The 24,038-nt window shown below is 39.4% G+C and overlaps 1 protein-coding gene across 2 annotated transcripts in view; it reads left to right on the forward strand.

Annotated features, from left to right (window-relative positions):
* LOC127618575 (sterile alpha motif domain-containing protein 10-like) overlaps window positions 1–24,038 on the forward strand; it is a 111,101-nt gene that overhangs the window by 82,647 nt on the left and 4,416 nt on the right. For both annotated transcript variants that reach the window (XM_052091119.1, XM_052091118.1), the window contains exon 4: window positions 12,150–12,290. In XM_052091119.1, coding sequence (XP_051947079.1) covers window positions 12,150–12,290 — 141 coding nt within the window. The remainder of the gene's footprint in view (window positions 1–12,149; window positions 12,291–24,038) is intronic.

The following is a 24,038-nucleotide window of genomic DNA, read 5'->3' on the forward strand; positions in this document are numbered from 1 at the left end:
GTTTTCAGCAGGGCACTTGACATTCCAGGTAAGGCTTTTAATGGCCACAGCAATGTTTACAATCAATTTTATAAAGTTTCTCAATTCTTCTATGCGCCAACACTAGACTGACGTGTGTCACTCTCTCAGCTCTGTGGCTGCTGCCTTTTATGCCGCTCTCCCCATGCTTACTGAAATTAGACACCGGTGTTAGACATAATTTAGCTCAGGTGTAAGCTCCTTACCGCATTTCTCTCCCGGACGGCGCTTGACCACGCCCCCGCTGCCACACCGTGTTTCGTTAAAGCCTGAGTAAAGTTCATTTGTTTCAATGTACCGGTAGGCACCTGCGGCTTATAGACAGGTGCGGCTTATTTATGTTCAAAATAAGTAATTAAATAATATTTTATTTAAAAATCAGTGGGTGTGGCTTATATTCAGGTGCGCTCAATAGTCCGGAAATTACGGTATGTGTCAGATCAGGCAGAAATATCCCCATACAGTAACAATTCCAGGTGAGCACTTTTTACTGTGGATTTTATATTTCCTCACCTTAACACTGTCATTGTTTCTCAGGATAGACTTTCGCCTGTGGATAGACATTCGGTTCAGACATCTGCCTTTTTACTTAGCCTTTTACATGTTGGAAATAATAGTAGGTGCTAAAATATATTTAATTATACACTATATCTGAAATGTTCTTTAAAACGAGCCAACAGAGGATGGCTGCATGCTTTATTTTCAGCCAATGGAGTTAAAAGTGGTGGGGCCATTTCCCCCACCCCCAGTTCCAGTGATCTTGATCATGTGCCACCTGTCTAGCCAATCAGCGCAGAGTTTGTGCCTCAGGAGAGATTTGATGGCCACATGGCTTGTACTCATTTTTATGGTATTAGGATTGCACTGGATTTCATAACCACACAGGCGACTATATGCAAAGTCACCATATCCAGCATTCAAGGTTATTCACAGTATAATTGCTTAAAGCCACTCAAAGTAGAGCAGAGGAAGAGGGCTTGTGTAGACCATTGTGCTGCAAATGCTGTCAGCTAATAACGGTTTCCTTTGTCAGAGGTTTTCAAATAGGGTTCCAGGGAATCTGTATGTAAAATCTCTTTCCCATCAAGATCATAAATGGCTTTTGTAAGCTTCAGGGTCTCTCATCTTTCACACACACTCTGCAATGTACAGCAAATGTTATTATAGTCCTAGAGGCCTTATTCTATTATCTGCTTTATTATTTATTGCTTCATTTATCAAGACACTTTCTAGATGGTGTGTGTCTCTAAAGTGAGTGTTTGTGTGTGTGATTTTCCCTGGGTCATTGGCTCTGTAGCTTGAAGGATTGTTACACACACTGGGAACAGATGACACTGATTCACTCACCATATCAGACATGATCGTCACTTTGCTTTGGGCGCAGGCCTGTAAAATCTGCTCTCACACTGTAATTGGCCTTTTGAGTCAGCTGTTTTACAACTGCAAGTGTGAAATGCTTTGAACTACTTTCAAATGATTTACTAGCGTGTACTGCACCCTTTACAGTGTCTCTTAAAAACCCCATAATATCAAAACTAGAGTTGCATCCATGTCTGTTAGCTTTGAGGCTATCTGAATGTGAATATACTACTACAATTTGAAAAAGAAAAAAAATATATTTTGCAGATATATGAATCTAAAGCGTTTGTCTTTATTTTCCAAGAAAATGCACCAACAATATTAATTACTTAAGGGACATATTTCAATTATTGTCCATTAAAATGCTCTCTAGAATGACAATGTCAATGTAAATACCACCTGCAACCATCTAGTATTAAGTAGTAAGTCTACTTGCCCACCGGGGAAGACAATCTGCTAGCGTTCTCATTCATTTCAAAGGCAGTTGCATGCATCCGTGAAAGTATGCGACCTGCATACTGCCATTTTTGTTCATAGGCAATTAGTCCTGGATACTGGATCTTTTCAAATGTAATCCTGAGCATAAATGAAATGACATCATGACAATGCTGATTGGCTGATGACATCACAAAAAGCCCTTAAGGAAATGGTCACTATTAAAACATTTACTATAATGTACACTCACCGGCCACTTTATTAGGTACACCTGTACATCTACATATTCATGTGTTTATCTAATCAACCAATCGTGTGGCAGCAGTGTAATGCATAAAATAATGCAGATATGGTCACATAAACCATCAGAATGGGGATAAAGTTTGATCTCAGTGATTTGAAGCGTGGCATATTTGTTGGTGCCAGACGGGCTGGATTGAGTATTTCTGTAACTGCTGATCTCCTGGGATTTTCCCACACAACTGTCTCTAGAGTGTAAAGAGAATGGTGTGAAAAACAAAAAACATCCAGCGAAACAGACGAGGAAGAGAATGGCCAGACTAGTCCAAGCTGACAGGAAGGTGACAGTAACACGTGTAGTAACCCAAATAAACACATGTTACAAGAGTGCTATGCAGAAAAACATTTCTCACCATACAACACGTCGAACATTGAGGCAGATGTGTTACAGCAGCAGAAGACCCCTCTGGGTACCACTACTGTCAGCTTAGAAAAGGAAACAGAGGGTGCAGTGGCTCACCAAAACTGTAGACCATTGGAAAATAATCTTCTGGTGGGACAAATTTGGATTTCTGATGAGGTACACAAATGGTAGGTCCACTGCAGCCTCAGTTTTCTGTTCTTGCCTGACAGAAGCGGAACCCAACGTGGTCTTCTGCAGTTGTAGCCCATGCGCCTCAAGGTTCGACATGTTGTGCATTCTGAGACACTATTCTGCTCACTACAATTTAACAGAGTGGTTATCTGAGTTACCACAGACTTTCTGTCAGCTCGAACGAATCTGGCCATTCTCCTCTGACCTCTGTCATTAACATGCCGTTTTTGCCCTCAGAACTGCCGCTCACTGGATGTTTTTTGTTTATCGCACCATTCTCTTTAAACTCTAGAGGCTGTTGTATGTGAAAATCCCAGGAGATCAGCAATTACAGAAATACTCAAATCAGCCTGTCTGGCACCAACAATCATACCATGGTCTAAATCACTAAAAACGTACAATTTATATTGCTTGTAAAAAATACATGTTACTCGTGCGATACCAGTACATGCATGGACGTATATTGGAATGGTGGTGGCGTAGTGGCGTAGTGGCTATAGCACAGGGCTGTTAATCAGAAGGTCGTTGGTTCGAACCCCATGGCCACCACCCTTGTGCCCTTGAGCAAGGCTTAACTCCAGGTTGCTCCGGGGGGATTGTCCCTGTAATAATTGGACTGTAAGTCGCTTTGGATAAAAGCGTCTGCCAAATGCATAAATGTAAATGTAAATATTGGCTTCACTATACGTAACGCACAAGTTAAATTAATTTAAACTGACTGATCTCCGTTCAGGAGACTATGCTGTCAGTAAAGGGTTAAACGCTACAAGTCATGTTACAACATAACATGGCCGATCACAGCAAGTTTGCCTTTGGGAGAAACGTCAACAATACTAAATCTGGTACGAAACGTATTTTATTTAGAGTCTCTAGTTTTGTCCAATATGCCATTTCCAAAATTTTTACAATTTATTGTAAAATGCCAGACTGCTAAACACAATGTACACTAAAGTGTATTAGATATACTACATTCACTGTGCAGTTTCACATTGTGAATTTTATTTAGTTTTTTTTTTTAATAACTGCAACATTTGGTAATGCTTTAAAAAAAAGAAGAAGATATTTATTTCACAGTTACTAAATGTTAGTTCTTTCAGTCTACTTCTCTTGGTTTAATAATTGTTTAGCCCCTTTGTGTTTATAAGTTTCAATAAATTAAAGATACATTTAAAGAATAAAGCATAGTTTTTAAGGCCAGTCATTTCTTTTTAAATTACTTTCCCTCTTTTTCTACCTTACTGTATCATTTTTGACAGCATCACTATTAATATCAACAGGGCATTAATTGAGAGCACGTTAATCTAGTCTACAGACAATTTATTTCTGTTTATTTCACCTGTGCTATCTGCCACTACCTAAAAGTGTTTCTGTGGAGCTGAATTCAGAAGATCTAAATGTGTGTGTGTGTGTGAGCGTGTATTTATCACTTTGTGGGGACCAAATGTCCCCATAAGGATAGTAAAACCCGAAATTTTTGACCTTGTGGGGACATTTTGTCGGTCCCCATGAGGAAAACAGCTTATAAATCATACTAAATTATGTTTTTTGAAAATGTAAAAATGCAGAAAGTTTTCTGTGAGGGTTAGGTTTAGGGGTAGGGTTAGGTTTAGGGGATAGAATATAAAGTTTGTACAGTATAAAAACCATTATGTCTATGGAAAGTCCCCATAAAACATGGAAACACAACATGTGTGTGTGTGTGTGTGTGTGTGTGTGTGTGTGTGTGTGTGTGTGTGTGTGTGTGTGTGTGTGTGTGTGTGTGTGTGTGATATACTACAGAAAGTAGGGTGGGGTGGTATCTAAAAAATTGTGCACTATTGAAGTGTCATCTCAACATGAAAAATGCACAAAGGATCTTAAGGGGAAAAACTAAATATAATTAAAATATGCTCTTCCAGCAGCACCTTGGGCTAGATACATGACCATTATCCTGGTTAACATTGTTATTTGTCACGATCATCGCTCTAATGGCTCTTTCCATATTATTGTGAGTGACTGGGAAGCAAATGTAGTCCCCACAGAAAAGTCTGAATTATCTGAGCTGGAAACTGGGTCATGGTTGGCCATTGAATGTCCACTGAAGCCGCTGGGGCAACTGCTCCATTGCAGAGCTCTGGGTCAGCGGGGCATCTTTGTCAAATAATCCTCCATAAGCCCCTTGTAGTTAAATACACCAGCAATTGGAACCTGTTTTTGCTCATTGACCCCACCCATGGGCCTGACTGCTTAAATGAGTTCACATTTACTATATAGTGTGCTGTTCAAAATTGTTCATAATGTTGACAAATTATTCAGATAATTAGACATTATTAGTGTTTTTTTGACTAGACTATATAGTAAATGTGAACTCATTTAAGCAAAGTGACATCAGTTCTGGTGGGGGGGCATGCACATCAACAGGTTGTAGAAGTTCCAATGATAAGGAAGGAAGCATGAAGCGGGTGGCAGTCCAACTAAATATACAGTTCGGCTTAACTTGTCCCTCATTCTCTATGTCTCTCCGGCATTCTCGGTAGCCTTTTCAAGCCCGTTTCCGTCGTCAATGTAATGAGACACAGGTGTGTAGTGTTATCAATCATGAGGTGATGGTCCTTACCGCTTCCTCTCTCCCCAGTGACAGACACATGACCACATCCCGCTCCACACATGTTAACAGCCTATACTGTACATCAGGCTTAATATGATATACTGCTGTGATGTGGCTGATACGTTTTAGCTTGAGGAGAAATGTATGGAGAAAGAGGTTTGGGAGGATTGTTACGGAATGTCGAGGCTCAAAGAAAATCTAGAGTTTACCCATTGGTAATTACTACTTTGTGGTGGCATTCATAAATACTGGATCACATCATAATTATGTAGCCTACTGTATAAAGTATAATGTAGTTATAGCCTATATATACACAGATCTGCCACAAAATTAAAAACAACCTGCCTAATATTGTATAGGTCCTTCTCGTGTCACCAAATCAGCCGCTACGTGTCAGCGTAGGTCCAAGAGGACACAAACACAAAAGTTACTGAGTGCACCTTTAAGTTTAGTAATAATGTATCACAAGCTAACATGTTAACATTAACAAGCAAATGCAAACAATATGCAAAAAGCTTGTGGTCTTTTTGTGACCTTCGCTCATGCATGTCAGTGAAGTCCGCAAGACTGTAGAGGTGTCCCATTTGTCATTTTCTGATTCAGGAGGATGCTCATGAAAGCCATTTGCTGTCGCTTTGCACCTCTGAGGTGCCCTTTTGCTGATCTCGCACTGGTGCGGACTTCACAATGGACTATTCCCCAAAAGTCCATGTGATAAATTGTACACTATGAGGAGGACTGAAAGGGCTAAAGAATTGGGAATGGACCAATGGATGTTTCACAGGAGACATTTATACTGTATGCTATAAATGTCTACACTCTCTATTTAGAATTAACCTTGCAGTTCAGTTAATGGCTTCACACATGTGTCTACTCAAACCGGCCTCTCCTTTACCTTTGTAAGCACACATATTTCATCAATAGCTCTAAAGTTTCCTAGCAGATATCCACTCTATAGCCAACCCCATTAAAACTTAAAATCAAATATGGAGTTTTGTAAACTCTATTTTAGAGTCTTTTTCTTCTGAAAAAAACTGTTTATCACTCATCAATGTCAGTATGACATTCCCTAAATTATAAACACCAACTTGCCAGTGGCAACATATTTGCTAAATTATTGTACATGGTTTATTACACATATAGCAGAATTTCTGAAGTGAAATGTCCAGTGTGTGGCACTAAAAGCAAGTCAGATTTTCTCCCGAACAGATGATGGGCCCTATTTTAAGAGCACTAGCACTAAGCGCTGCACTATGCGATGAGTCATAATGTGCAGAGTCAGTGGACATGGCCATGAAGTTTTGGTATTTTCATGCAAGCATGTCCTAAGTCTAGGCACAAGTGGGTTTGGGGAAAGTGCACACAAAGCACTAATGGGCTGGGTTAAGTGCAATTTAATTCTGAGGTTCTTCTCCGGCACTGTCTGCATCTTATTATGTAGTCCATTCCCTGTCAAGCACCAGCGATATAAACAAAGACAGCACATTCATAAGACATTGGTAGTCTAAATGGACTGTATGCAGTGAATTAGAAGAATAGAAATATGAATTTACTGCATCCTTGTGAAATGTCAGGCATATTTCTATGACAGTGAGACACTCCTTTTAAGCGCATAGAAAACGTGTTTCACGTCAAGAGTTGGATTTACGCTCTGTTAAATTATCGAGAATGTAAATATTATTAATCATATTGATCAAGGGGCATAATTTAATGTTCCACAGCATTTTCTGAGTTTGGACAAGAACTTTATTACCACCTGCTGGTGGACTCTCCAAACTGCAAACGCAGGAAATGAGTTTAGACTTTGTGCTGAAAAAAGACGTGTTTTAAAACATCTTAGCGCAATGACCTGTTTCACAGGAAATTAGAAAAGTGTGTTTGTGCCGCTTCAATAACATAAAATCCCACATTTAGCTAGCAGACACACACAGATAGCGCAAACACTCCCACACCCACTTGCGCTGGCACGAAAATCTCACGAGAATGAGATAAATTTGTGCACAGTTGTTACACGTTGCACAGTGCCTAGCGCGGCCTAGAGCCTGTTGTTTTTAAAAGTTAATGCTCTATGGAGTTTTAAATAAACACATTCTACCTCTCTACTCTAAGCCTTAAACCTAACTAATAGTTTCAGAAAAAGCAAATGTGAGATGAAAAACACAATTGCTGAAGCAACCAGGTCATTTTGTGATGCATCTATGACACTTTCGGCTCACGTGTTGGTTCTGCAGGACTCGTACCCGGTTGAGTTATCGTGCAATTTGATTGCACTTGAATAAGCTTGTAAATGTAGTTGGTTACTGTATGTATTTCAATGCAAGTTCAACTTCAATTGGGAACTGGCGGCCCGCTGTATCGTTGAATATAGCCCATTGGACAAGACTGAGGATTGATTTTCTTTCTTTGAAAAAGGGATTATGTAAAGATTACATTCAGTTTATGATGTAATTACAACTATTGACCAGAAGAGATCACTTTTTCTTAGCAGACCTGCTGATCGTTGTAGGATTCTAGCATGCAACATCTTACAATTGTTCATCATTTATAAGGTAAATTGAGCTAAATGTTTCCTCAGCTTGTCATCGAGCTAGTGTACACTATTGTTAATGTACGCAGGGGGAACACATGTCTTTTGTTTGCCTGGATACGACATCTGTCATTGAAGAATTCAATTTGATTTGCAAAAAGTGATCAAAGAGACATACATTATGAGAGATACATACACCAGAGTAAATAAAATACAAGTGTAAAATGCATCAAAACATTTTTAAAAGAAATCCGTGACAGCGTGAGAATCACAAAGACATCTAATGCTGTTTCGCTCATGCTTGTGAAAAACGGAAAAGTTGTTATCAGAGGGAGAAACTTTAAAGAAATGCACAATTGTTGGAAAGTCTTGGGAATATTGAGAATGTTCTCTGATGCAGGGGACTGTTCGGTCTGAATGTTTGTGTTCTGGTGCTGAAAGGTTTTGTATTAATTCACTGAAATATTAAGTTCTTGTATCTAGTATTGTTATTGATGATAATATTTGGATTTTGGTGATAATATCTAGACTTTAACTAATACCTATAAGCTGTTTTATGAGGTGGGGTTGAAAATGTCTCTTCTTTTGTGTGTTTGTGTGTTGCAAATGTAGACAATGCAACTAAGATACATTTTCAAGAAAATAAAGTCTGAAATATATTGCTTGTCAATTGAACATGAATTTATACATGTGAACTGCATGTTTTAGTTAAAATGCAAGTTACAAAATAATTATATTATTTTTTATAAATATTTTTAAATACAAATTTTAATATAGGTAACAATGCATTATTTGTGCATAGATTATCCTCAATAATGAGGAAATTGAATAATGGGGTGAACATTGTTAGAGTGCGGATTTGTAATCCAGCCCCTTGGTAGATAGGAGAATTGGATTGAATTGGATTGAGATCTGGAGAATTGGCCAAGTCAACACCTTGAACTCTTTGTCATGTTCCTGATAAATTCCTGATAAATTTTTGCAGTGTGACAGGGCACACTGTCCTGCTGAAAGAGGCCACTGCCGTCAGGTAATACCGTTACCATGATGGGCTACATGGTCTGCAACAATATTTAGGTAGGTGGTACGTGTCAAAGTAACATTCACATGAATGCCAGGACCCAAGGTTTCCTAGCAGAACATTGCCCAGAGCATCACACTGCTTCCGCCGGCCTGCCTTCTTCCCATAGTGCATCCTTCTGCCATCTCATCCCCAGGTAAACGACGCAACACACCCGACCATCCAAATGATCTAACAGAAAATGTGATTCATCAGACCAGGCCACCTTCTTTCATAGCTCCATGGTCCAGTTCTGACACTCAAATGCCCATTGTATCACTTTCGGTGGTGGACAGGGGTCAACATGGGCACTCTGACCGGTCTGCGGCTACGCAGCCCCATTCGCAGCAAGCTGCGATGCACTGTGTGTTCTGACCCCTTTCTATCGTGGCCAGTATTATGTTTTTCAGCAATATGTGCTACAGTTGCTTTTTGAACCAGATGGGCTTGCCTTCGCTCCCCACGTGCATCAATGAGCCTTGGGCTCCCAAGACCCTGTCGCCGGATCACTGGTTGTCCTTTCTTGCACCACTTTTAGGTACTAAACACTGCATACCAGGAACACCCCACAAGACCATTTTGGAGATACTCTGATCCAGTCGTTTAGCCATCACAATTTGGTCCTTGTCAGAGTTGCTCAGATCCTTGTGCTTGCCCATTTTCCTGCTTCCAACACATGAAATTCAAGAACTGACTTGAACTCACTTGCTGCCTAATATACCCAACTCCTTGACAGGTGCCATTATAACGAGATAATTTATGTTATTCACTTCACCTGTCAGTGGTTTTAATGTTGTGACTGATCAGTGTAAGTCATGCATTATTGTAAAGTGTTCAGATGTCTTAAAATAGCATTTTGTGAGGAACAGGGAGAAAAGTGTTTATGAATTGATAATCTGTGAAAGTGAATAAAAGTTGTTGTTGTAGCACCTCTAATGATTATTTCACCAAGAAACTGTCCGATATGTACTACGAGGCATTTAAAAGCATTTTGAAAAAATGTAGGGATAGTAATGTGATTCTATGAGAACAGGGCTGTGTTTCCCAAAAGCATTGTGAGCCTAAGTAGAATGAAGAAACCATTGGCGCAACGGGTCTCTACGATCAACTTAAGCTTGCGATCATGAAGTTTAGCAACATCCCTGTTGTATGCATAAAAACATTATTGAATTTTTTTCCAAACAAGGGTTTTGTCATATTATCTTCTGACAATTTTGTCCTCATACTATAGCTGAGTAAACACTCACACAAACTCTCACGTCCCTCCAATTCCGATTTTACACCAGTGAAACGGCCACAGCCAGCTGTCATTAAGGTCATTATGTTTCATTTGCCGAGGGGAAAAGCTGTCCAGTGCCAGTGTTTCTGGGTACAGACCACACAAATCACTAAGCTCATCCAAGGTCACACAAAGGCCTTACATAACACAACTTCATCAGTAATCATTACACAAAGCAATATGTGTGGAAATGGAACACATTTATTAACGTGTCCTAAAATAGACAATTATTACATAACTGTATGCGTGGTGTTCTTGTGAGGGAGTGTCCATGTATTTGCCAGGTGAGAATGACAAAATGAATGATTATATAGTATGTGAGAATGAAATGATTTATGCACCTAATTAGATCGGGTGCACTCGGGGCGAACAACGATAAATTCTTTGAAGGACAAGCTTCTGATGTTACCTAGACAGCAACTTAGTGTGCTGCCTTGCTGTCTACAACCTACATAAGCAGCTATCTCCTAAGGCAGTATATTAATGTAAATGCAACTCTATAATTGACTGAAGGAAATTGACATAGCACAAAATAGCACTCTTGATGTAAGTGACCGTTCACACGTTTTTGTGCTAAAAAAAAAAAAATAGATGCTGTGCAAGGAATGTAACATTGCAGGTGTCTCGAGACACATTTTAAAAATTAAAGCTCTTTTAACTTAACACAACATCTAAAAAATGCTGCGCCTCTGCACGTGATGCTGAAAATACCACGACGCAACATTCAAAAACACCTTCTTAGGGCATGTTTACATAGAATATAAAAAAAAAACAAACAGTGCAGACAGATACAAAAGTGTGTTCGGTTTGAACGGCCCCTAAGACGCAGACAGTATTTTGAGAGATACTACTCACAGTTGATTTCATAGAGTTTGATGTTAGCATGTTGCTAAGCTAATGGCAAGATACTCTTATAAAGAATGTAAAAGCATACAAAATTCATATAACACACAAAAAATTTTGGTAAAATAGTCATTTATATTCATAATTCTCAATCAGTTTTTAATTATCCTTCTAAAATCTATATGTCTTACAAACATGCTGCGAATTTCCCACTGTTTTTACTGAGCAAATGTTTGCCAGATGTTTGCAGCTCTTCACCGTTAGTGGTGAACCTGCAGCAAACCCTTGGTGAAAATAAAGATTTTGTGCAAAGCTCATATGCATGTGAAAATAATGAGTGGCGAATTTGCGGCAAGTTTGCCAGAACTCTCGATTTTTGTAATAGTAAATATCTTTATTTATATTTAACATGTTATTCTACGCAGTCCAAATCTTGGACGGATTTCTTTTACAGAGCTGGTTGTATTGCACAAAGAATCTGTATTTTACATATAATCTGTAAACGTAATCTTTATATTACATTTATTTACATGAGTATATGATGTCATCATATTCACAACTCCAAACCTGTCCGACTCAAGCATTGGCTGTGTTTGATGACGTTGCAGTGCATTCTAAATTTGTATCCCCTGCTTAGTCTGTGGAAAGCAGTGAGCACTGCGTAGGGACCATGCAGATAAAAATGCAGTAAATAAATGTAATGCTGCCTTAAAATTTTGCCAAACCGAAATATCTTGAGGTGGCATAATATTGCTGCCTACCTTTGGAACAGCTTTGTTGAGAGCATGCCTATGATACCTTGAAAAACTGTCAAGTGAGGCCACTCACTAGGTTTCGGAACAGAGCTAAACAGTCACAAGAGTAAAGTCTTATTAAATGTGTCATTGAGTTTCATGTCCTTAACGCTAAAAGAAATGTAACAGGAAATCTGAAAGACATTTTCTTGGGCAGGCCTGTTCTGTTGGCAAGACTTGTGACATTAATTTGATGGCCACTGGGAGGATTTTAACTAACTTATTTTAAACTAATTTCATACTATTGATCAAATTTCCTCCGGATATAATCCCTTTTCTATTCCCTTTCTATTTTAGAATGCCGGCATTGCCTTTATAACCCTCATTCAAACCCATTCACCCTCTCTGTCTCTCTTTCTCTCTCTCTCTCTCTCTCTCTCTCTCTCTCTCTCTCTCTCTCTCTCTCTTTCAGGTCGTGCTCTGTTGCGGTTGAATGGGGAGAAGCTGGAGAGGATGGGTATCGTACAGGAGACTCTGAGACAGGAAGTGTTGCAGCAGGTCCTACAGTTGCAGGTCAGAGAGGAAGTACGCAACCTACAGCTCCTTAGCAGAGGTGAGAGATCAACATTTAACATGCACAGTCATGCACACTTTCAGATATTTTGCATGCAGTTAATGCATTCATTCTTTAAAAGGACAGTAAAAACTCATTTACATACCCTCATGTAATTTCAAACCCATACAGTATGACTTTCTATCTTCCATGGAATGTTTATGCTGCTTTTTTACTTAGAATGAAATTATATAGTGACCAAAAAGGACAAAATCACACCATGAAAGCAGTCCATAGGACTCGAAAGCTATATTCCAAGTCTGGAACCATACAATAGCTTGTAATTTTAGTGGTTATTCATTGAAAATCTTCCCATTCGCCATAACTTTCATTTTTCATTTAAGTTTTTGTATATTCAAATATGGAGCATCAAGTTGCATGATGCCATGTTTGATGTCAATGATGCTACAGTTTTCCTTGTTGGTTGCACTAAATCAGATACCAACAGCTGAATCAGATTCTAAAACATTCAGAAAATTGTGTTTGTAGCCAAGACTATGTCTGATGCAAAGACTTCAAGTTTCTTTTCATTTAAAGCTTACTTAAACACAACTTTTCAAAGGAGTTTCAAAGGACTTGAAGACACAAAGTATGACTGCCTTCTCAGATCAGATGTGTCCCTCAGAACTCCCACCTCAGTAAGTGTCAAACCCCAGGGTAACCGCACATTAACAAGGAAAGGGAATTAGAGACCACTTAAGCACTGTGTCAGGGAATTCTACTAATAGCTTAGGGGGCAAATTTAATTTAACAGTTCACCAAGTCCTGGCATCCATGCTAAGATAAGGGGAAACTAATTGAGCCACCCAGTGGAAAAATTGCCACCTTTGGTTCACAGAGGGCAGATAGGTGATGGTTTAGAGTTGGGATTGGTCAAGTAAAAGTGCCGTCGATGCTGATTAGTTTGTTTCTAATAGTTACCGTCACCTGTCAGACTGAGTTAAGCCTGGCCCAAGGGGACTCTTTGGTTGGTAGGGATGGAGGACACTGCTTATCTGCAGTTTATTCTTAGATGTGCCAGTCTGTGTCTCTCAGTCGGCAGGGTTTCCAATGGACATCTAAAGAGAGGCAGTGGATAGCAGCCTGTCATATTTGATTCAGTTGGCATGAATGAAAATATGAAATATTGACTGGGTAAAAATGAGACAACCACTCTGATATTATAAGGGTCTTCATCTGAGTTTTGGATAATGGATGATCTTAACATAATGAAGCTGGGGTGGGCAGGTGTGTTTGCTTCTGGACATATTGATTAAGATGTTTTTTGGGCTTTTGTTTACCTTTGTTTAACTGACCTTAAAGAAATATTTTACTCAAAAATGAATATTCAGTCAATACTCATTCTCACATTGTTCAAAACCTGTATGACTTTCTGTCTTCCGTGGAACACAAAAGGTGATGTTTTACAGAATGTTCCAACTGCTCGTTTCCGCACAGTAAAAGTGAATGGTTATTTGGGCTGTCAATCTCCCAAAAAGTGCAATAAAAGCACCATAAAAAGCAGCCCATGTGACTCGACTGCTATATTTCATGTCTTCTATAGCCATACGATTAATTTAAGTCATTATTCACTGCACATCTTCCCCTTTTGCACCTAGCATTCAAATCTCATTTACACTTATGCATATTTTAACTTTTAAGAAGTTTGGAGATGCACAAATGTGAATGAGAGTCTCAGTTTTTTTATGTGTCCCATTAGACATGCACGACAAGACAATTTTGTTGGTTGAATGGTTTCTATTTTTGTTGAATCCACACATGTTAGCTCCGCCCATTGGTCCAAAATCTTGCTTCACATAGTTCTATATTGAACATTAAAAAAGTTATTACTGGCTTTTGTTATTTAGTGCATAATTTTCACTTTCAGTGAGGACAGAAATCTTCACTTATATCTTCCTCTACTTTCTGTCCAACTTCACTAATAATGAGTTCCCTCTAGAACCTGAATCTGTGAAACGTGTGTTTATGTAATGCTCACTCTTGGAACTTCTGTTTGAAATGTGATGGAAAGCAAATCTGACACTGCATGTCATGTTTTTCTTTGTTTATTTCGTTAGAGAGACAGGACCAGAACAGCCCAGATTGTTTCTAGGAGACATCTGCTGTGTGCCTTATGATAGAATATGTTTAAGTGTTATTTGGTAGAAATGCAGTACTTGCTTTTTTCAGACACGTTACTATAATATTGCCACATTTTTGGAAATGTTCCATGGCAATGCCATTGTATGCTTAAAGTACCAAGTCAATACCATGGTTTAGGAATATGAGTGTCCCAAAAGTGTTCAGTGGGGTTTAGATCTGGAAAAGTACGCCCAATGCTAAAACATTTTGTCTTTATAGATTGCATGAATGTATGCTTCATTAAATCCGCCTGCTAGTAATGGATGTAGCTGAAATAATCAAACCTGTTCATTAGAAGGGGTTTTCCACATACATTTGTCCATGTAGTATACTATGCTGTTACCATTTGATACCATTGCGGCACCAAAAGTACGACCACAGTACTTTTTGCAAGGGTAATGCTAGTCTTTGGGTAGGATGATACAATTCAGACTGAAAATCACGTTGTCGCTTCAGAAAAAAAAAACATCCTAAGCTTAAACCAACCTAAGGTGGCTTGCTGGTCTTTCTTAGTCAGAAGTTGGTTGAGCTGGTTTTACATTCTCCTGCTGAAATCTGTCGATGCAGCGTTAAAAGCGAGTTCTATTTTTATTTGTAAAATGATGTAATACAGTCAACAGGAATGCATATTTTATTAACCATACTTCCTAAACCAAACCTCAACCCTAAACCTAACCATCAGTAAAATGTTATTATAAAATTATAAAAAATGTATTAAGCAACTACAGAATCAAGCTCACCTTTGGATGAATGCAAATACTTCCTGGTTTTCATGGAACCACAACCTGAATTGATGCAGAAATGTCTAATGGGAAATGGTACTTGTCAGTAATTTGGCAGAATGGCGTCGAATTTAGGGTACATGTTCAACATTCTCAAGCATGTTCAACAGAAGCATAAACCAACTGGAGACCAGCTAAGACCAGAGAAACACCGTAGGCTCGATTTTTGCTCCCCACCAAACTCTCTCTCTCCAGAAGATTCAGCCACAGATGGTATGCTGATAATCTGGGTTAGAGCTACCTTTGTGTTCCCTTTCCAATAATTTGTCTATTAACCACACAACAGAGATAAACATTGTTCAGGTGGACTTATCATGGTCTTTTACCTGCCTCTGTTAAAGCTCATGACACTCACAGGAGTGATTTGGATGTGTAGATTGATCTTTACTCCAATCGCCTTTTTATCTGCAGAAACTTTGTCTTTGTTCTCTTCTAAATTGATTGGTTCTTTTGATACTTATAATGCAAAATAATTCTACCCTCTTCATCCCTCCAAGAACACCCCACCCCTGAATTGACACAGAAAAAGCAATTTAACTGCGAGCAAGGCAGATCATCCCAACGCTATAATTGCTATTCTTATTGAGCACCAAACCTTATTACAATTACCACCTAATCGCACAACTGTAGTAGCCCTTGAACATTGGAACAAACCAGATCAGAAAAAGAGCCTTTGATCTACCTCTTTATCTTAGCAACAATGCAAGATTTTTTTGTTTCAGTTACAACCCTGCATAAAACAGCCTTAGCTTGTCTCCTGGCCTAGTTTGACTTGTCTGTTGGCTGGTTTTAGAGGGATTTTGGGCACTTTTCAGCTGATCATGCTGGGAGACCAGCTTAAACTAGCTAGGACCAGTTGGATTTATTTTAGTAGGAAAAGCAAGTTGAATGGAAAAGATCTGTTGATTTTATTTAATGTGCATTCTGCAAGTCCCACCCCATCATGTTTGGGGGTGTTTCCATCCCCGTCTGGATTCCTCGTGTGAATTTCATCACTGCTCTTGCATAGAGGGTTTTCCTGAAAATGATTCATACAAATTAATGCATGATGTTTCCATGAATTTTTAACACTACATTTTCCTCATGTGCCATTTAGAAGCGTTGTAAAATTGAAAAGCTTTAATGTTTTATTTTGTACCACTGGTGTATTTAGTAAGTCAGAACACTAATTTGAATGTAGTGTGTATCAAGCCGAAAATCAAATGTGATATTATTGATAGTTAAACGAAACACATTAAATAATACTCAGTACAAAATCGAGTCCTTGAAAAAACAATCAAAGCGTTGATGTCGCTGATGCTGTGAACACAATGGGAAGTCTAATAGTAGAGATGCCCAGCTTCATTTTGAGGAGAGAGACTTAAACAGACTCCCTGATTCATCCACAATCATAATCAGCTTGTCTCCTCCATATGCTTGTTTCCATCAGGAGAGCATCCTGAGGCCCTTCTGAACATCTGCTACAAAAAGCTTCTCAATCCCTATTTTTGGCATGTCTTTCTTTCTCTTTTTTTGTTGTTGCTGTAAATGGGATTTCTTAACACAAAATGCTAATTCTGTCATGATTTACTCTCCCTCATGTTGTTAAAAACATGTAGAATTGGGGGCCTAGGTAGCTCAGCAAGCAAAGACGCTGACTACCACACCTGCAGTCACAAGTTCGAATCCAGAGCGTGCTGAGTGAATCCAGTCTGGCTTCCTTAGCAACCAATTGGCCCGATTGCTAGGGTGGGTAGGGTCATATTGGTTTTAACCTCCTCTTCTCGCATCAACTGATTTCAATACAGTTGATGCGAGAGGAAAGACGCAATACTCTAATAAGCGTAAATATACATTGTAAACACACATTGGGTAAAATAGTCAGTTCTCTTTTGGTCGACTCGTTCGACATCTCACTATGGGACACACCTCTTGCGTGGTAATCCATGAAGCCCTATGCAATCACGCCTAACAGGCTGCTGGCCAGTGCACATGGGATGCCCCACCCCTTCCCTATATAATCAGTATCACTGACCCCAAATGGCATCCTACTTCTCTTCATTAGCGGCATCCAAGCTATGAGCCCTTTTTCAGTGCACCTTGTGTTGAAAATGTTGGCTAGATTTAACTGTCCATAGACGAGCTACAAATTGTTGTTAGAGGTCAAGCCAAGTTAAACCAGAGTTGCACTGAATAAATCGGAAAACGCTTTACCATTTTTACATTTAAATAAGATCTTAGCTTACCAGTTGAATATGGTTTCTCCCAAGAAAGCAAGACCATGAGGCCAGAGATACACACGTTATGTGTTAGAACTGTTGGAAAAAAAAATTCTGCGATGCATCGCGATTCATGCTCAAACGATTCTGAATCGATTCTCAAAAGAATCAGAATCAATTCTGAGTTCAGTTTAAATCACGACAGAGCAGTGGTGCGTGCCAAAGACAGATGTGGAAACAAAGACGCGAGTTAAGTGCATACACTAAAGTCAAGTGCACAAACACGACTGTTTGCAGACCAGCTGTATCAAACACATGAACATTTGTGCCGAATGAAACTACGATCCCAAAATCCTTTCACAAACCACGCACAGAGCAACGGGAGAGTTTAATCATGATAAGAAGCCAACAAACAACATGAAAGATGAGCTTGCACCCATAATTGCACTGATTTGACACAACGATGAGGCAGTGTTTCGGGAGATGTTAATGATGTTTTCCTTTTTATTGCGGCCCACATTTTAATTTTTAAAATGTGCTCTGTGTTTTATGATGAACCAGAAGAAGAGCTCATTAACCACGGCTCAATCGATTGTGTTCATGGGGTTCAATCTAAACTCTGTAACTTATCAGGCATCCCTGTCCGAACAGAGAAGAGTAAGTCTGTGGAACTGTTTGGATCACTTTTATCTGGAAAAAATTGTCTTTTTTCACCTGTGTCTGAGACTGTAAGGTCGTATTGCATCTGTTATAGTAGTATTGCCATTGGGACTGTTGTTCATGAGGGATTTTCAGAGATGGGTGACATCTCTGAAATTGATTCCCTTCAGACATCTACACTGGTGGCCAAAAGTTTGGAATAATCAGTTTCGGAAGGAAATTGATACTTTAATTCACGAAGTGGCATTAACTGATCACAAAGTATAATCAGGACATTACTGATGTAAAAACAGCATCATCACTATTTGAAAAAGTAATTTTTGATCAAATCTAGACAGACCCCATTTCCAGCAGCCATCACTCCAACACCTTATCCTTGAGTAATCATGCCAAATTGTTAATTTTGTACTAGAAAATCACTTGCCATTATATCAAACACAGTTGAAAGCTATTTAGTTCATTAAATTAAGCTTAACGTTGTCTTTGTGTTTGTTTTTGAGTTGCCACAGTATGCAATAGATTGGCACATCTTAAGGTCAATATTAGTTCAAAAATAGCAAAAAAGAAACAGCTTCTCTAGAAACTCATCAGTCAATAATTGTTTTGAGGAATGAAGGCTATACAATGCTTGAAATAATATTTATTATAATTGTGCACACTACAGTCTTCAAAGACAAAGGACAACTGGCTCTAACAAGGACAGAAAGAGATGCAGAAGGCCAGATGTACTAAACTAAACAAGAGGATAAGTACATCAGAGTCTCTAGTTTGAGAAATAGATGCCTCACATGTCCTCAGCTGACAGCTTCATTGAATTCTACCCGCTCCAAAACACCAGTTTCATGTACAACAGTAAAGAGAAGTCTCAGGGGTGCAGGTCTTATGGGAAGAATTGCAAAGAAAAAGCCACTTTTGAAACAGAAAAACAAAAAGAAAAGGTTCGATTGGGCAAAGAAACACAGACATTGGACAACAGATAATTGGTAAAGAGTGTTATGGATCTTAACCCGATTGAGCCTTTGTGGGATCAGTTAGACTGTAAGGTGTAAGAAGTGCCTGACAAGACATCCACATCTATGGCACGTGCTACAGGAAGTGTGGGGTGAAATGTCGCCTGAATATCTGGACAAACTGACAGCTAGAATGCCAAGAATCTGCAAAGCGGTCATTGCTGCAAATGGAGGATTGAAGTAGTTTAAGAAGTTCTGAAATTTTTTTTCAAATTGTAATAGCAATTTTTCCACATGATTAATGTGCTGACTATACATTGTTATCAGTTGAATGCCACTTTGGTGAATAAAAATACCGGCCGCTAGTGTATGCACAAGGGTGCGTGTATCAGCCCAGTGTCTCCTACTGTCTGGCGAGTCAAGAACCTTCTGATGGAGGGGGTGACAATGGGTGTGATAACAGATTGCAAAGTTGTTTCCACAAACATATCCTCACATGGCTGTTGAACAGTGATGGAGGGACGTCCTGTTAATGGAATATGGGGGAGGCCGGTAAGACTGATGCATATAAACTGTCTGGAGATCCTTGTGGTGTCCTTGGCCCTCAGATATTTCCTCCCACAAATACGAGGCTGTCATGTGTTGATCAGATTAGACAACACGACAGTAGTTACATCTACATGCCCTGGTGAGAAATTTGTTGTTATGGAGCAAGAAACACCTGCTATCTCTCATGTTCCAGGCCTTTTGAATATCTGTGCAGATCTGTTGTTAAGGAGAAACCCTCACCCAGGAGAATGGAGGCTCCGGTTGTCAAAGATCTGTTCCCCTCAAGAGAAAATTTGTATTGTCCACTGTTCTTCCTATTGAAGGAACAGGATGCTCCTTTAGGGGTAGATGCATTGGCGCATCCTTGGCCAGAGACTCTGCTGTATGCTTTTCCACCTGTCTTATGGGGGATGGTTAATCGCTCCATTAACAGAAAATCCAAGGACAGTGGAAATAATTCAGCTGCAGTATTCGGACACGGTGCCTTCCTCAGTGCAGAGACCTCTCTCTAGGGAGAGGGTTGATCTTCTAACCACATCCACCAAGGCGGAATCTCTGGGTTTGGCCCATGAGAGGTCTATCCTAAATGCTCTTGGACTGCCCAAGAACCTGATATTTACTATTCAGAGTGCTAGACCGGGATTCATTAGGTCTCTGAGATTCGAGGTATGATGTCAGGAGAAAGTGTGTTTTCCGGTTTATTCTGTTTGTTTTGTCATGCTACTAATTAGCGTGCTAGCAACAACTGTTCTATTCGTATTCACTCCCTACTTAATCCCTGTGTGTTCTCACTGTCTTTGCTAGATTATTGTGTGATGTCAAGCAACTAGCCTTGCTCTATTTGTCTTTTTGGTCTGTCTCGTGTATCTATTTGGTTGCTTGTCTCTGCCAGCGTGTCGGGGGTGTGGTTATCTTCCAGCTTGCTGTACGCCTGTTCTCGCCACTCACGAATCGCCAGTGGAGGATTCCTCATCTTTGCCCACATGTCGGGAATATGACTGTCTCCTAATTGTCTGGGCTTTGTTCTCTGCACCTCACTACACTTCAACTGACATTTCCTACGGATCTGCTCCTGACTTCCACAATGCATACACCCGTCTACGAACACACTCTTCCTATCTGCCCTCTGCATGGCCACAGCATGCACAGACTTATGCCCCCTCTACTGCAGCCAGTGCTGGGATTCTTATACTTCACCAGCACAGTTTATGTTGACATTTATTGTGAATTAATCCTTTGAAATTTTCCTCTGCTTTTGGGTCTCTTTTTCTCGCTCTCACTCTGACAGTGCTACTGATTACATAGGGAAGGGGCGTGGCTTCCCTGGTGCACTGGCCAGCAGCATGTTAGGCATGATTGCAAAGGGCTTCATGGATAACCACACAAGAGTCATGTCCCATAGTGAGATGTCTCACTCATCTCCCACAGAGAACAGGGGTTACAACTGTAAACTAATGTTTTCTAGCATATTAAAGGGGTATTCAGGTTCAATACAAGTTAAGCTCAATTGACAGCATTTGTGGCATAATATTGATTACCATAAAGATTTGTTCCGACTTGTCCCTCCTTTTCTTTAAAATCTATAATCTATATTACAGTGAGACACTTACAATGGAAGTGAATGGGTTCAATGAAAGTGCTGTAAAGTTGTTTAAATGGTGATTTTTACAGTTGTTTAATGGTAACTGCCAACAGAGTTATTGGCAGTAACTTTACACAGAAAAGGTTAGTAAGTGATTTTTTTCACACTAAAATAATTTTTACTCACATATCCTTTATGTCTTGTGGCTATACTTTTGAAACTGTGAGTATTTTAACATTTAAAATATTGGTCCCATTCACTTTCATTGTAAGTGCCTCACTGAAACCAAGATTTTTGCCTTTTTTAAAGAAAAGGAGGGACGATTGAAATACATTTTTGTGGTAATCAATGGTATGCCACAAATGTTTTCGATTGAGTTCAACTTGTATTGAACCTGGAACATTCCTTTAAACAATTTTTTATCGATACATTTCAGTATTAAATGGATTATAAGTATATTTATAATCACACTTTCTCTCGTTTCGCACGCCATCTTGGATATATTTTTCCACCGAGGAGTTAATTACGGTGCATTCTAGGATAACCTATCCGTGAAAGAATACATACGATGCTACCTTAGAATTTGTCCAAAACAAGATATAGAACAAGGCAGCATAATTAAGGTACCTACCTTTTGAAACAGCCTTTGTGTCTGGAGTGCACCAGTGATGTCTTAAAATGCCACTTCCGTAGGAAGCTCACTAAGTTTTGGAACAGACCCGAGAGTGCAATGCATACTTGTGTTGTGTTATGAATTGCATTCTGATACATTTTGGAATGCAATGATGCATGAAATTGAGCTTGTGTAACTAGTAGCGTTTGTATTCACGTACTTGTATAGAGTGTGTTTCATGTATAGTAAAACAAAAGGTTAAATTCACCCTACACATCCTCATGTTGTTCCAATTCCATATGACTTTCTTTTTTATCATTGAACAGAATAGTAAATGTTAGGAAAAATGTTAGCGACTGACAGCCTCAGTCACCATTCACTTTCACTGCACCTTTTTTACATACAATGAGGTGAGGTGATATCATTATTATCAGCAATGATGGTAGCATTTTCATTTTTGGGTGAACTATCGCTTTAAATCTTTCCCTGCCTAGCTTTCTATAACCTCTCTCTCTCTCTCTCTCTCTCTCTCTCTCTCTCTCTCTCTCTCTCTCTCTCTCTCTCTCTCTCTGTTCATCCTAAAAATATTTTCTTCTTCTTTACTTTCATCAGCAATCAGATATCTTTGACAGAGACAGTGCTGCAGATCACCAACCATTCTGACTGTTTAACCAGATTTGGCACCGTGTCATTTGATGTCACAGTGGCTCAAACAATGCCACCTGTTCATTCTCTCAAAGGCTTTGCCTCTAATTGTCCATTGTTCATCGACTTTCCCTCATATTCATATCTTTTTACTTTTATTTTTCCTCAAATTGAACAAGACTATCATTGATTGCTCAGACCCAAAGAAGCACATCCCTAAATTACCATCAGCATTTTTTCAACTAACTGATCGTACACAAAAAATCATGCAGTGTTCCAGTAGCCAGCAGGAATTTTTTGTATTCAGATAGGATCTCATTTTGTCTGGTCTGTTTTTTTTCTGCCCTTGATGAAAAGATCATTCCTGCATTTTTCACCAATAACTCTCTTTGATGACAGCAGATAAGAAATACAGCACATCGTGATTAAGTTAATTGCTACCCCAAGACAACCTCCACTCAGACTCTGAAATAACATCTGTGCGGTCTGCGCAACTCTTCAAGTATGAACAATGGTTTGCTTTGCATCTGAATTTTAATAATTTCTTTTTTCTGAGAGATTATAAGTTATTAAGTATAAAAGTTGCACTAGTTTTGACTTAGCTTCTGAAAAATCCAGCTTAAAACAGCCTACGGTGGTTTTCTGGTCTTAGCTGTTTTAAGCTGGTTTAGCTGGTCTCCCGGCCTGGCTAAACTGGTGTTTGGTTAGTTTAACAGGTCAGCCAGCTGGTCTCCCAGTCTGACCAGCTGACAAGTGCCCAAAACCCTTGGACCAGCCTGACCAGTGGAAACCAACTAGGTGGTCAGCAAAACCAGAAAACCACCTTGCTGTTTTACTGGCTACATGGGCAGCTAACTAGGCTGTGTCCTACCTGAAACTGATCCCCACAAGCAGGGCTGGACTGTCAATCTGGCATACCGGGCATTTTCCCAGTGGGCTGACTTGCTTTGCGGCTGATCATGTGCAGACATGACCAGCGGGAGAACTGAGCGGGACGGTGGTGCGTCTGCAAAACATGCCGAATAGACCACGATAAGCAAAAATGAGCCGCCACGCTTTAAAACCCTTAATAATGTTAATCGTATTTGAATTGGCATGTTGTTAAAAAGCCTGTAAATCTGCATATTCCAGCCTTTGAGCCCTTTAAATATCACTGTTTCACAACTTCAGATAACGCTGGCTGTTGTGTTTGGAATGATGCATGTTTTTCTCAAGCATTTTATGCAGTCATGTGTTTATTTACCCATGAAAAATAGAAAGAAACTAGCGTGTTTTATTTTGGTTTGGAAAATGAAAAAGGTGCACATGCATATCATTTTTTATGATTTTAGCAGGGTGAGTGCAGTAAATTGTGGTGAGCCCTGCGTTTTAGAACATATATTCTGGAGGGGGGAATTAAATTACATAATGCTAAGAGATTTTCCATATTTTTAATTCAAGAGTGTAATATAAGATTACAGGCTTGTTAATGTCACCAGTTCTGTTTTATTTAGCCAGATATTCCAATGTGTTTTTATAATCACAGATACATTACATGTTTAATATTTCCTGCATAATTAATCAGCACAGTGTGCATTTTCGAATAGGTCAGTTACACATAACAGCAGTGTGTAAATGCTGTAGACGCACACATCTTTGTGATTTTTAC

The sequence above is a fragment of the Xyrauchen texanus genome, chromosome 25 (assembly GCF_025860055.1).
Source record: "Xyrauchen texanus isolate HMW12.3.18 chromosome 25, RBS_HiC_50CHRs, whole genome shotgun sequence".
Taxonomy (NCBI): Eukaryota; Metazoa; Chordata; class Actinopteri; order Cypriniformes; family Catostomidae; genus Xyrauchen; species Xyrauchen texanus.